This window comes from Xenopus laevis, chromosome 8L, assembly GCF_017654675.1.
Source record: "Xenopus laevis strain J_2021 chromosome 8L, Xenopus_laevis_v10.1, whole genome shotgun sequence".
NCBI classification, from domain to species: Eukaryota; Metazoa; Chordata; class Amphibia; order Anura; family Pipidae; genus Xenopus; species Xenopus laevis.
In genome coordinates, this window is record NC_054385.1 from 42,039,371 (window position 1) to 42,054,000 (window position 14,630).

The 14,630-nt window shown below is 39.1% G+C and overlaps 1 protein-coding gene across 4 annotated transcripts in view; it reads right to left on the bottom strand.

Annotated features, from left to right (window-relative positions):
• Window positions 1-14,630, bottom strand: part of LOC108698393 (synaptotagmin-like protein 2) — a 60,884-nt gene that overhangs the window by 28,233 nt on the left and 18,021 nt on the right. For all 4 annotated transcript variants that reach the window (XM_041572734.1, XM_018229829.2, XM_041572733.1 and 1 more), the window contains exons 2-3: window positions 5,427-5,900; window positions 2,468-2,613 (exon numbers count right to left, since the gene is read on the bottom strand). In XM_041572734.1, the coding sequence (XP_041428668.1) occupies window positions 2,468-2,613; window positions 5,427-5,551 (271 nt within the window). In that variant the 5' untranslated portion in view covers window positions 5,552-5,900. The remainder of the gene's footprint in view (window positions 1-2,467; window positions 2,614-5,426; window positions 5,901-14,630) is intronic.

A 14,630-nucleotide genomic window follows, 5' to 3' on the forward strand; every position in this document is an offset into this window, starting at 1 on the left:
ACAGACAGCTTCTAGAGCTATTTACTCAGGAATGGTGAAGCTTTTTGCAGAATAAATATAGTGTTATAGCTTGCACTATTGAGGCTAATCTATTGGCAATAAACTGCCTCAGTAGCTTTCCTTCTCTTTTAAGGGAGGCTGGAGTCGGAAACCCTGAAAGTACCACCAGCTTAAACGTGGCTGTAACTCCAGGGTTCCCCCGCGTGAAAATGTGTATACACCCATGCTGAGCACAACAGTATAGAAATGCAGGGAGTGTGTTTAGACTTAAATATTGAATGCTCTTGTGAGTAGCGCCTTCTGATGCTATTTTCTATTTTTTAACCCCTTTTTGTTAAATTATTGTAAGACCCATGTTTTTTATAAATGAATGTAAATTACTACTTAACTTGCTGATACTATATAAAGAAATGTTGATGAATGCTGTCAATTCACACACTGACTGTGTCCAATTTTACGCAACCTTAACTGCGGTTGAGATGGTAAACAATCCCTTTTGGCAAACAAATGCCAGTGGTTACACATGCATATTAAATGCCTGCTAAATCTTGCTAAATGGTCAGTCTTTTTCCACTAATTTCAAATGCAATGCAAATGGCAGATTAAAAGATTTACAGAGGAAAGCATAATGAAAGAGTTTGTGTAGTGTAATTATTCAGTCATTTGGAGAATAAAATTAATTAAAATAAGCCTAATTTGAAGAGTAGAGGAAAAAAAAAAAGGATATGGTACCGTTTGCAGCCGTTAACAGTGAATGTATTAAAATTTAATGAAAAGGTCAGAATTTACATTATCTATTCAATCTTAATTTTCCTTTGTTTCTTATTTACCGTCATATGAAAAAGTTTGGGAACCCTTCTTCATTCTTTGGAGTTTTGTTTATCATTGGCTGAGCTTTCAAAATAGCAATTTCCTTTTAATATATAACATGCCTTATGGAAACAGTAGTATTTCAGCAGTGACATAAAGTTTATTGGATTAACAGAAAATATGCAATATGCATCATAACAAAATTAGACAGGTGCATACATTTGGGCACCCCAACAGAGATATTACATCAATACTTAGTTAAGCCTCCTTTTGCAAATGTAAAATGTAATACTCCTGTATTTTTCTTGGCCTGCCAGACCTGGGTTTTACAGCAACTGTGCCTGTGGCCTTCCATTTCCTTATTACATTCCTTACAGTTGAAACTGACAGTTTAACCCTCTGAGCTAGCTTTTTGTAGCCTTCCCCTAAACCATGATACTGAACAATTGGGGGCACATTTACTCAGTTCGTGTGAAGGAATTGAATAAAAAAAACTTTGAATTTCGAATGTTTTTCTTTGGCTACTTCGACCATCGAATTGGCTACTTTGTTCGACTATTCGATAGTCGAAGTACTGTCTCTTTAAAAAAAACTTCGACCAAGTACTTCGCCATCTAAAACCTACCGAACCTCAATGTTAGCCTATGGGGAAGGTCCCCATAGGCTTTGCAAGCTTTTTTTGGTCGAAGAAAAATCGTTCGATAGATGGTTTAAAATTGCGGTAAATCCTTCGAAGTTGAAGGATTTAACTTCGGCAGCCGAATATCGAGGGTTCGTTAACCCTCGATATTCGACCATATGTAAATCTGCCCCTTGATGTTATTTAGAACTTTTGAGAGTTGCTTTGAGGATCTCATGCTGTCACTCTTCAAACAGAAGTACAACTTGCAATTGGCCACCTTAAATACCTTTTCCCATGATTGGACACACCTGCCTATGAAGTTCAAGGCTTAACAAGCTAATCCAACCAATTTGGTGTTGCCAGTAATCAGTATTGAGCAGTTACATGCATTCAAATTAGCAAGGGTTCCCAAATTTATGCACAGCCACTTTTTCACATTTGATTTAATTTCATACAATTGAATACTTATTCACTAAAAATCTTTATTCAGAAAGCACCCCAGTACTCAGATGTTCCTGGGAAATGAAAGACATACCATTGTTATCTTTTTTTGATGAAAGTGGAGTAAATTATTATTCAGGCTGAGAGGGGTTCTCAAACTTTATCATATGACTGTAACTGTCATTACATTACCTGCCTTACTAAAAAGCGTATTATAAAAATAATGATGAGGATATTAGATATCAGACCACTGAGTTCCATGACCTGTGTAAAAGCCTGCAGCCTCATGTCTTTATATGGTCAAGAAACTCTTCAGTGACTTCTAATAGCCTTATATTTTACAATAAAGAATACATTATTATAGACCAAGAGAAGATGTGCAAGAGCACAATGGGGTGCAACGGTGAGTTTATTTAGTACTTATTCAGGCATCTTTACTGACAGTCATCTTTCCTTTCTGATATATATGGTCAAATACTTTGAATATGCTCAAATGGCTAATAAACATACAGTAGGTGACTTTACAGACAAGAGGGACAGCTATATATATGTGTGTGGCAGTTGGAATGAGAAGGTTTGGTTCTCAGCACTTACTGTGAGTTTTTTTCTTCCGAATTGATGCCCGCAGAAGATCAGAACCTTGGAGATCCTCCTGGAAACGATGGGACTTCACATCAAGAAACCACTGCCCAGTGACAAATTTCCTTTTCTTTTCATCTTTGAGAGTTCCCTGTAGGCGTCTAGGAGAGAAACGTGTCAGAAAGAAAGTCATTTTAAACCTTTTAATCTTTACATAGTATTATCTGTCATTACATGTTTGTAATTCCTCCACTCAGTTTTCCACTCTACTCAGAGCAAATCACTTTACACATACTGTATATTGGTGGAACTGGTTACCACTTTGTTTCCCAGCATCCTTGCTCTGCAAAAGGAAGAAGAGATGAAGACAGAAAGGCTGGAGCCCACAGTAGACTCATCGCTATTCAACTCCACAGGATGCAGCTAACCCTAATGAGTATCAGTGACAGCCAGTATATTACAGTAGAGGTATGGGATCCGTTATCAAGAAACCCATTATCCAGAAAGCTCCAAATTACAGGAAGGCTGTCTCCCATAGTCTCCATTTTATCTAAATAAGCCAAATTTTTAAAAATGATGTCCTTTTTATCTGTAAAAATAAAACAGTACCTTGTACTTGATCCCAACTAAGATATAGTTAATCCCTATTGGAAGCAAAACCAGCCTATTGGGGTTATTTCATGTTTAAGGGTAGGGGCACACAGGGAGATTAGTCGCCCACGATTTTTAAAAGTGAGTTCTGGCGACAAGTCGTTCGTTTTGTCTTTGCATGCAGCTACATGCAAATCGCCAGCTATTTGAGATCACATGTAGCTCCAAAACGCTCAGAGACCCTTTTTGGAGTGATTTGTCAGAAATAGCATGTACATAGAGAAGTACTGAAATCTCCTACAAGCACACATACACAGAGATTAGTAGCTGCGATAGTATGTAAATTCTTGCGCTGGCGTAATGACGTGGAGATAACACGCCGAGGGAATGAAGATCCAAATTATTGAAAGATCCATTATCCAGAAAACCCCAGGTCCCGAGCATTCTGGATAATAGGTCCCATACCTGTATATGTCTAGACATTGGGACAACATTTACTAAAACTTGAATTAATTTGATTTTTTTCAAAGTGTACTATTGACACTCCAAAAACTCAGTTTTATCAGATTATCGGACGAAAACCCAGAACATTTCAAATTATTCAGAGCAAATCACAATGTCAACAAAAAACTTCAGGGACATCTGACTTCTATATTTGAGATGGCGTATTTTTGGAACAGAAGAAATTGAGGATTAATAAATCGGCCCCTTAAAGTGACTGGCTGCTTGGGCTGCAAGAACATTTCTGGCATGTCTGCTCTGCGATTTACTGAGGCAATGTGAAAATCCAAATGCATTCCATCTCCCCCTTTTGCTGCCATGGTTGGCCCCAAACTTTGGGTAAAGATACTATGCTGTAGATTAGTGATTTGCAGGCCGGCCCGATACCAGTGAGACCCGTGGGTTTACCCGCAGGTTGGTCGGGTTCGTGCCAACCTCACACCCCCCTTTGCAAGTTGCAGACAGGTCCAGGTCTTCATCGCGGGTCTATAAAGGGAAGCTGAAAGTTGGGCGGGCGTGGGAAAAACCCCACACATCACTACTAAACACAATGCAAAGTTTAGTAGAAAAAAATAGTTATACGTAGCTGTGTACATAACAGTTTGATGGATACAGTTTTTTATCGGCTTTCCTAAATACTCCTGAAAACCCATCTGCAAGGTCAGTTGAAAGTTAGGGTTACATTTTGGGTGACCACTTACTTATTGTGATATATTTTATGATACACCATTGCTTTCCAATGGGGCACTGAACAAAGTTTTGGTCCTCAAATGGGAACTTTAACCCCCAAAAAGTCCACCTCTAGCTCTAGCTTTAGTGTTATGCTGCTATAAATAAAGAGCAATAACATGTAAGAAAGTGTCTTCCATGACTATGTAATAAATATTAAAAATGGTCAGAGATGGCTTGTGTCCTCTTCCACAGGATCATTTTTACATAGGTCCAATGAAGGACCCTATAATGGTTATTCACTTTTTACTACAGCGTAGCTGGGCATACAGATAACATACCTCTTAATATTTTATCTAATTATAAATTATAATAATATATAGCTTAAGTTTGCAATTTGTAGCTATTTTTAGTTTTTTCATTAGTAGGTTCTATCACTTTCTACACCATACTAAAAGTTAACTCAAAGGTGAGCAACCCCTTTAAGATATGTGATTCTACAGCAGCTTATCAGCAAGCTGGAGGAAATTCTGGCATTACTACTTCCTACGGCATTGTGCCATAACAGTGCAGCCTCCTGACTGTGTCTGTGTTGTTTGTACTTCTCCTTTTAGATTGTATGTTCTTGCAGCAGGACCATCTAATCCCATTGTTCCATTCTATTACCCCATGTTATAGGAAAGCGCTGCATCACTTGCTGGTACTATATAAACAGCTGTTGCTGCTGATAACAAACGACTACAAAATGATTTTGGCTCCCAAACCTGCATAATAACACATATCTAAATATATGTCAAGTTGTGGCAAATTACATAGACGTTACCGTACATGGGTAAGAAGTTATTGTAATTAAAGTCCCTCTTTAATCTGCACTTCGTAAGCCGACGATGTGAGGCTGATCTGCTAACACAGGTCTACTCCAAATGAAAACAAAAATTGATCGACTGACCAGATATTTTTTTGATCTGCCATTCGCCCATTCCGATATATGCTACTAAATTTAAATGTAGCATACTTCTTCTCTGACGCCAGCATTCTATTACAAAGGCATGAAAGAGAATACAAATACAGCTGGCCATACTGATGCAAGGATAACAAATGAAGTGAACGGTCTGTATAAGAATTTAACCTATAAATCTGGAGATATAGTATGGCTTCTTATACCATGACAAAGTGATGCATAAGACTGGTGCAATATGGAATATGGACTTACTGGATTCGGGCGCTATCTTGCTTCTGAAGCTCAGCATCTCTTTGTAGAACATTCATAAGTTTGTTGTACTCTTCCTCTGTTAAAAAGCTGAGATCCAGCATGGTGCCGGTGCTGTTCTTCATCATGGATGGACCAGAGGTAACTACTTCTCCCTGAAATGGAGTTTAACAGTGCTCATGGAGTTTTCCTCCGTTCTTTCATGGAGCTGATAGTAACTGTTAGTGACGGCTCAAGGTCTGGAAACCTGGCTGCTTCATGCCGTTCCCTTACTTGCTATTTGCGGGCACTGAAAGATAATTTCCATGTACTTTTGCCAGTGCAGTCACTGGGTATCCACGTAACATATGCAGACTACACTGGTCTCCATTGTGCTGGAGGTGACGAATTTCAGGGTTAACAGACATTCACAACAACTATTAAAGCTTTCCGTCTTCCTCCAGAAACGCTGCTTCAGATGTGAACTGCATTTGTTACCTGTGCAGGGGAAAAAAACAGAGAGTTTTTTTTCCGCTTTAGATGAACATGACATATGGCAAGTGCATGTGTACATTGGGGGTGGGTTGTTTACTTGCTGGTACTAGTTCCAAAGAAAAGCTACTGTATCCTGCCTATTGCCATCTTGCTGGCAACGCTTCCCAAGGTAACTGCATGAATTCATATCAGCGCTGTGTGCACGGGAAAATCAAACAGCAAAGGACCAGGACATGTTGTTATAGAAGAAAATAACTACTGCAAACATGGAGAACAAACGGGAGGTTATTTGCTAAATTTAAAGGTGACCCTGGGAAATGTTTCTTTTTCTTGGCAGACCTGCATTTCCTGAATTTAGAAGCCTCAATCAAACTGCATAATTATTAAAGGAGCTATGGCTACTTTACAGTTATCAATCCACAACAGTTAACTTTCCAACAAGTAAAACATGGCTACTCCCATGCCTGAGATAAGCTGTTAATGTCTAATTTACACTAGAGTGGTCCAAACTAAATATGATCTGCTGCTGTGTGTACTGCACTTGTGTAACTTTAATGCGTCAGTAAATGAACCCTCCTTATTTCAAAGAAAAGACCAAGCAAACGTTTTACACTTTTCTTTATCAAATGATAACTGTCATCATTTATTTTACTTCCTCATAGCAAGAAGTATGGTAGGACAAAGGTACATAAAATACATTAAGATAAATAAGGTGCAGAATAAAATATGCTTATGTTTTACTGAACACATACAGACAGTGAAATAAACTTCTACTAATAGCAGAATATGTCCTTTACTGTATACATTTGCATCAGTCTCTCACAATTCTCTTCCCTTGATGGTGGAGATAGAAAAGACCAGAATGGGGAACACTAATTAGACATGGCCCACCATCTGGGCATTGGCTGGGAACAAAATGGGGGTTACATAACCACAGCAGAAGCATTAAAGGAGAATAAAACCCCCTAGAACTTTAGCTGCATGGGTCTTCCCATGCGAGGGAATGTAATAAAAGTCGCAACGAGCAAAACAGTTTGCACAAATTTCGCAATGTAATACTCTTCCTTAAAGGGCATGTAAAGTCTAAAATAGAATAAGGCTAGAAATGCTGTATTTTGTATACTAAATATAAACATGAACTTACTGCACCACAAGCCTAATTAAACAAATAATTTATGCTTTCAAAGTTGGCTGCAGGGGGTCACCATCTTGTAACTTTGTTAAACTTCTTTGCAAGACTAAGACTGTGCACATGCTCAGTGTGATCTGGGCTGCTTAGGGATCGTCATAAACAAAGCTGCTTGAGTTCTGCATGGCTGGGAAGTAAGACGAGGGCTCATAAGTATGATTGTTTCCCTGCTCAGCAGTTAGGGACCATCTGACAATTCCTACCCACAGCAGTAACTGAAGGGAGAATTTCACTGCATACAGTCAGGTTTCTTATAAAAATGTTTCACTGTTTTTAATTAAAGTATATTGGAGATAGGTTTCTTTTTCTTTAAAGAAAGTAAAAATGGGATTTTATTTTTTTGCCTTTACATGCCCTTTAAGCTGTTATTGCATTGCATATTTTCATTGTGCAGTGCTTGAATGTGTCGTAATCTTTCGGAGCACATATAACAACTTTTTCAGTAAGAAGTTTTATTACATTCACTGTGCAATGGCGCAAACAATAAAATTCGCAAACTTTCTTCCACGGTCGGAAGTTGTCGCTAAACGGTTGCCGGGTCCGCAAAAGCTATATTAAATTCACACAAAGGAAAATATGTTCGCACAGAGGCATAACTTTTCTCATTGCAAATATTTTTTCCATTATTACACTCCCCAGTTGGTCTGTTAAGTTGGGTCAAAGCACAATGGCAGAGAAGCAAACCAATGCCCACAGCAAAATGTAGATAGGGCAAAATCACGGGTGTCCGCTGAATATTTTCCGGGGGGGGGGCAAGTAAACTAATTAGCACCCCAATAAAGATAAATCTATTTGTGACAATGCAGAAGATAACCTAGAAAACCAAGGCTTTCCTTGTTGTGGGAAGTTAAAAAAATGTTTTGTGTTGTTGGTAATTACATTTAAAAACAATTTCTTGGAACTAGCTGGAGAAGTCAGGGTGGGGCAATCGCCCCCTTGTGCCCCTTCTGCGGACACCCATGGGCAAAATACTACTGAATCGCCCTTCCCCCATCTACCACTTACACCTTGGTTTCAACAGCAGAAACTATTACCTTAACTGAAGGGTAACTTTAATATAAGCCAGCTATAAAACCCTAGTGTTAGACATCTAACCATGCTTTAGTCTACAGTGCAGAAACGAGATAGGCAGTAACTGACAGGGACACTATTTGTCTAGTAGAACTTGACTCACACGACAAAAGAATCTGCCCTAACTGAGATATTTCCAACTGCTTGTTACTAATCTCTGATTTATAAAAAATATGCTATAAAACACCTTAAGCTAATACTGCACACATGTAAATCCCGCAGTACTATAAACATTACTGAGAAAATACATGGCCGACTATCTTTGCATCGCTCTGATACCCTGACATATATATATATATATATAGTATAAGCCTAATGAATTTTAAAAAGTTGCCGGTTCGGTAAAAGCAAAGATATATTTCTAAGCATGAGAAGTTGTGTGAAGGCATTGCACAGCGGTAGTTAGTTGCAGAGACTTTCACCATCACAGCCTGGGGCGAGCCTGCAATGTATTATGAGCTAAATGCGGTCACACCTTTCCTGCACCTATTATGGGAATAAAAGAGAACCTCATACCACATCAAAATATCTTGCAACAGAAATGAAAGAGCCAATTTAGTTGAAAGGACAATAGACAATATATAATAGGGATCTCATCTGAAATAAAAGTGCCATGTTGTGTCTTGACAAGCCCTGAAAGTGGCTTTCTTCTTCCTCAAACGGCACGCTCACATTTTATACACCTACACTACTGAAAGGGGGAGAATATGATTAATGACAATAAGCTGCAGCTATAATTCCCTTTATACTTGTCCATTGAAAAGAGTGCTGGGAAAATCCAATTCTCAATTAAACTGATATAAGTCCATTATAAACATCTGCTTGTAGAAAATGTGGTGGCCACTAGGGGTTGTAGCTGGTAACAGATACTGTATATTAGAATTATGGGCCTGAAGGTATATGGCAAGCGGTCTGTTTTGTAACTAGCAAGATACTTATTAAAACGTGGGTTGAGATATTTCACAAGAGTCGAGTAAGGCTGTAACGATCACAAAACTTATTAGTGCTAATGATAATACACAATAAGTACTGCAGAGTAATTATACAGTAAGCTGGTGGCATCTAGTAAGATTTCATTAAACACAACAGTGAATAATTGTTTAAAGGGGACGGTACCCTTTGTGTTTGTTAGTTATGTGCCTGAGAAGTACAGTTGTAGAGAGGCTTGCTGTTGTGATAAAATGTCTACAAGGAACTGCAAATTGCTCCAGAGCAATTACATATGGCAACCAATCAATAATTAATGGACATGATGACTATGAATTGTATCCACTGTGCCAATTCACCTGCTGGGGGCTTATCAATACCTTGGCAAAGGGTAGAAAACATTTACCGCTTATAACTTTATATAACATTATAGCTCCCCTTTGCCAGAAGAAGAAGACAATGGAGGAATACAATAAGTTGAGGAACAAATAGACGGCACTTCTGGAGAAGATTTATTACTGCTGTATGTCCTGACGCGTTTCGGGAAATGATCCCTTAGTCATAGGTAACAGTGCATACCAAACAGCCACATTTTATACAGAAAATGACAGTGACCCCTAGTGGGTACTCAATAAAAACATATTATTTTTTATTTAAATATCTTTAAAACGTCTTGCCTGGTAATACTGTTAAAAAAGTTAAAACCCAAACAAACTATAGACATATAGGTATACATAATGTGTCTCGGTCTAGTTCGGTTTAACGCTGATTAGAGGTAATGAAGTGGAGGAGATGGGAGGGGGGGGAGGAAAAAGAAGGAGGGGGGGGAAAAAGGGGGTGGGGAAAAGGGGGGGAAAAAAGGGGGGAAAAAGAGAAGGGGAGGTTGGAAGAAAGGTGAGAAATGAACGACAAGTGGAGGTTAACACCTACTCTGCTTTAGGTATTATAAGGATGACGAGTCTAATAGAGATAACTGATGTCGTGTTTAAAATTGAGACCATTAGGAATTCTGGTATCTAATTTAAGAATCCAGAAGGCCTCTCTAAGATTTAATGCATGGATGACATCCCCTCCCCTATTAGGTATTTTTACTTTTTCAATTACCTTGACTTTTAGGTCCCTGATGCCACCCAGGGAGCATGTCTTAAAATGCCTCCCTACCGGGGTGGTTTCCTCCTTATTGGTTATGCTCCTGATGTGTTCCCTGACTCTCTCTTTTAGAGTGCGGGATGTACGGCCCACATATTGCTTGTTACAATGATTGCACTCAAGGAGGTATACTACATTTTTAGTATTGCAGTTGTAGAACCCTCTATTTTTGTACACCTGTCCTGTGTTATTGGATCTAAAGTCGGGGCCTACGAAAATAACTTGGCATGTTTTACACTTGTTGGCACCACACTTGTAAGTGCCTTTCACTGTTAGCCAATTATCTGCTACACTACTTGGGTTAGACGAGACCTGACTGGGGGCTAATATTTTGCCCAGGGTAGGGGCCTTTCTTGGTACATATTTGACATCAGTTTTGGCCAAAATTTCCGACAATTTACTGTCTGCTTCTAATATGGGCAAAAATTTTTTAACAATTCTACAGATTTGAGCATACTCCTCACTGTATTCAGTGACAAAAAATAGTTTTTGTTGTTGTTGGGTCCCTCCTCCCGCCCCCTCCCCTACAATCTGGGTGGCACAGATATTCTCTCTTCTCGATTTAGGTTCTGTTTTCGCTTTTTCATAAGCGGTTTTAATTAGTTTGTTGGGGTACCCTCTATCTTTTAATCTGTCCCCCAACTGTCTCGACTGAAGATCGAAAGTGGCGTCCTGGCTGCAGTTTCTGCGAAACCTGATGAATTGGCTATAGGGTATACTGTTGAGGGTGTGTTTCGGGTGGCAGCTATTGTACTTTAAAATAGTGTTGCCTGCCGTTGGCTTCCTGAAAATTTCAGTGTCAATCCTATTCGTATGTGAATTCCCTTTTAGGGTGAGGTCCAAAAAACAAATTTGGTTTTTGTGGTGTTCGAGTGACAATTGAAGATTATAATTATTGGTATTAAGGTATCGATGAAATTCTTCTATTAGGCCAATTGGGCCGTTCCATATAAACAACAGGTCATCGATATACCTTCCATACCACACAATGTGTGATCGAAAGGGGTTATCACATCCATAGACGTGGCACTGCTCCCACCGACCCATATAAAGGTTGGCGTAGGAGGGGGCAAAGGATGCCCCCATGGCAGTGCCACGTCTCTGAAGGTAGTAACCCCCGTCGAAGTGAAAAAAATTGTGAGTTAGTAAAAATTCCAAAACCAACAAATTAAAGTGAACGAAATCATGTGTATAGGTATGTGCTTCTTGAAAGGTGTTCGCAATGGACTCTAGGCCCATGCTATGTGGGATCATGGAATATAAGGATTTTACATCCATAGAGATCCAGTGATACGTGTCCCGCCATGTGATACTCGATATTTTCTCAATGAGGTGGAATAAGCTTGCAACTCATAACATGGTGCAAAAGTGAGATCATATTTGTAAGGTGATACCAGCTACATTACAAAATATTAGTAATGATCACAGTATTAGTCATAATCACAGTGATTAAAGTGAAGCAATTGCAGCAGCTTCATTTTTGAATTCCACCTTTTCTGATTGGGACAAGGAAGGGGTTCCTGACACTTATAACTCCAATCTGAACATGCTATTGCCCATTTTTTTACTTCTATCCATAGCCCTATGGCACATGGAGGAGATTTTAGGTGCTTTGCCTTCATGTTTATTCCAGCGCATGGAAAAACACCTGATAGTGACCCCTGCTGTAACCCAGTGCCTCTAAGTGCCAGCTTTGGCGCTTGGCAGACAACTGGAACTGGCTGGAAAGCACCATTATTACCTATGGCAGGGGTTATATTTGGGCATTTTTCTGCACAGAATCACCTTAAATCCACCTTAAATTTTGCAATTTCTGGTGGAAGTTGAAATTCTAAAGTTTGGACAACACCGATATAAAGTTTTGTTACCATTGTGTCTTACTAAATCTAATACCTACCTACATCTGCTACTGATGTGTTGAGTAGCCCTATACCTGTAGTATCTGGACATCAATTCGAAAATCAAATGACATCAGCAGAAGAACTATTCATAGCAGCCAAACATCACCATGGCCAGTGGCAAGGGCCAGCTGGTATAAAGGCCAATGCTATACATACATAATATAATGCTGAACTATGTATTACATGTGTTTCTTGCATTAATTATTAACCTTTATAAAATTAATAGAAAAAAAATCCTTTTATTTACATGCAAAACAATGGGTCCGTTATGTAAATGCAAATTATTACTGGGAAACAAATGTCCCAGAAAACATGTGATCCTTGAAGTTTAGCAGTGCAGTATGCCAAACAAGTGTCTCTACTGATTGGTGGCCCATCTAAATTCAGTAACTTGAAAATGGTCCATGTGTTGCCAATAAGGTTGTCACCTCACCCCTTGGCTTGGCAAGCTCTCAATTCATTTGGATGCATGGCTACAGAGAAACAAGTGCAGCCTTCAGCACACAAAAACATGAACAGCTAATTAGCCGTGCAGGATGTGGTTTTGGGACACATCCGGTTCTAAAGTAGGCAACTCAAATCCCTACCCTTCGCTTAGTCTTTAAGGCAGGTCCAATAAAGTCATAATAAAAAGCAATTGCACACATTGCGAGCCAGCTTGGAGAGAGTTCCAACTGATTAAGGTGCAGAGACTAAAGGGAAATGTGATATACTTGGCATAGTCCATGAGGGCTTGAAGGGAGGGAGGCTATTTTCTTTTAGCATAAACGTAAACAGAATCATGACATTTATGGTACAAAAATACTTCTCAATAGGCTTCAGTACAGCCCGGCACAAAGGAGGAGGCGAAATGTTCTCTAGGGTAAATGTTTATACAATACAACTCATACAGGGTTTGGTTAAAGTAGCGGGTATTAACAGCCAGGTTTAGGCCATAGGCAGCCATGTTCAAATGAAACATACTATAAATCTCATTGGCATATATAGGTATGGGACCTGTTATCCAGAATGCTCAGGACCTGGAATTTTCCGGATAACAAATCTTTTGTCAATTTGAATCTTCATCCCTTAAGCCTACTAGAAAATCATGTAAAAAATAATTAAATCCAATAGGCTGGTTTTACTTCCAATAAGGATTAATTATATCTTAGTTTGGGTCAATTGCAAGAAACTGTTTTTATTATAACAGAGAAAAAATACTTTTTTAAAATCTGGATTATTTGGATAAAATGGAGTCTATGGGCGGCATTCTTTCTGTAATACAGAGCTTTCTGGATAATGGATTTCAGCTCCCATACCTGTACAGTAATTTTCCTGCATAGTTTGTGGCCAAAATTTTGACTCTCTCTTTGCAATTAGACAGAAATCAGGCTGCAAATCAAGGAGCAAGTTGCTATTGCGATTGGACAAAGGTACAATGCTAGCTAATATTAGAAATTAAGGCTTAGAAGAAGGATGCATCCTATTTCATATCATTATTCTGTCTCAATACTTCATAATTTCCTTTTGTTTGAGACTATATTGATGTAGCACAATCAAAAAGTTGCTCTAAAGAAAGGATGCACAACAGTTTTATCTGCGAGCCTTAATCTCCAGCATTCTGTGTGCACCAGATTTGCAGTTTATATATACCAGCAGCCCACTAATGCTTCAATACTTAGTGCCACCCAGCATACTGCCTTTCATTCATCCTGTTCCTGCATTGGACATTTATTGCCCATAATAACCCTGTGTTACCCAGGGGTAAACCCATAAACTGCTGTGGGTCGGGAAATGCTAAGGGCAGAGACACACGTTCAGATTTGGGGAGATTAGTTGCCAGGGGACAAATCTCCTCTTCTTAAGGACAACTTATCTCCCGAAAATGAAAATCACCATCGGGATGGCAATCGGAGCTCTCCGGAGATTAGTCGCCCTGAAGAAGAGGAGATTTGTAGCCTGGTGACTAATCTCCCCGAATCTGACCGTGTGTCTCTGCCCTAAGGCCTGTGCTATCCTGACTGGTGTACAAATCCCAAACCCTTTATGAAAGATTCGGCCGAATACAGAACCGAATCCAAACCCTAATTTGCATATGTGACTTAGGGGGAAAGCGCAAAAGAGAACCATGTGTGGAGTGCATGGGTACAACATTTTTGACTTCCTTTGTGATGAAAAGTCATGTAATTTTTTGGATTCGGATTTGGTTCGGCCAGGCACTTGAATTCATGCAAATCAGAATCCTGCTGAAAAAGGCTGCGCATTGGCTGAATCCCAAACCGAATCCTGCGATTCCATAATATATATACCCAGCAACATCTTCTCTAAAGTTTTTGCGATGGGTGGACCCAGTTCTAATTAAGCCACTGATACAAACAATCTATGCTATTAGTGGGTCTATAGTTATGACTGTTTTTGCTGTGTGTTCCCTCTTCATCCCACTCTCCCATATATATATATATATATATATATATATATATATATATATATATATATATATATATATATATATATATA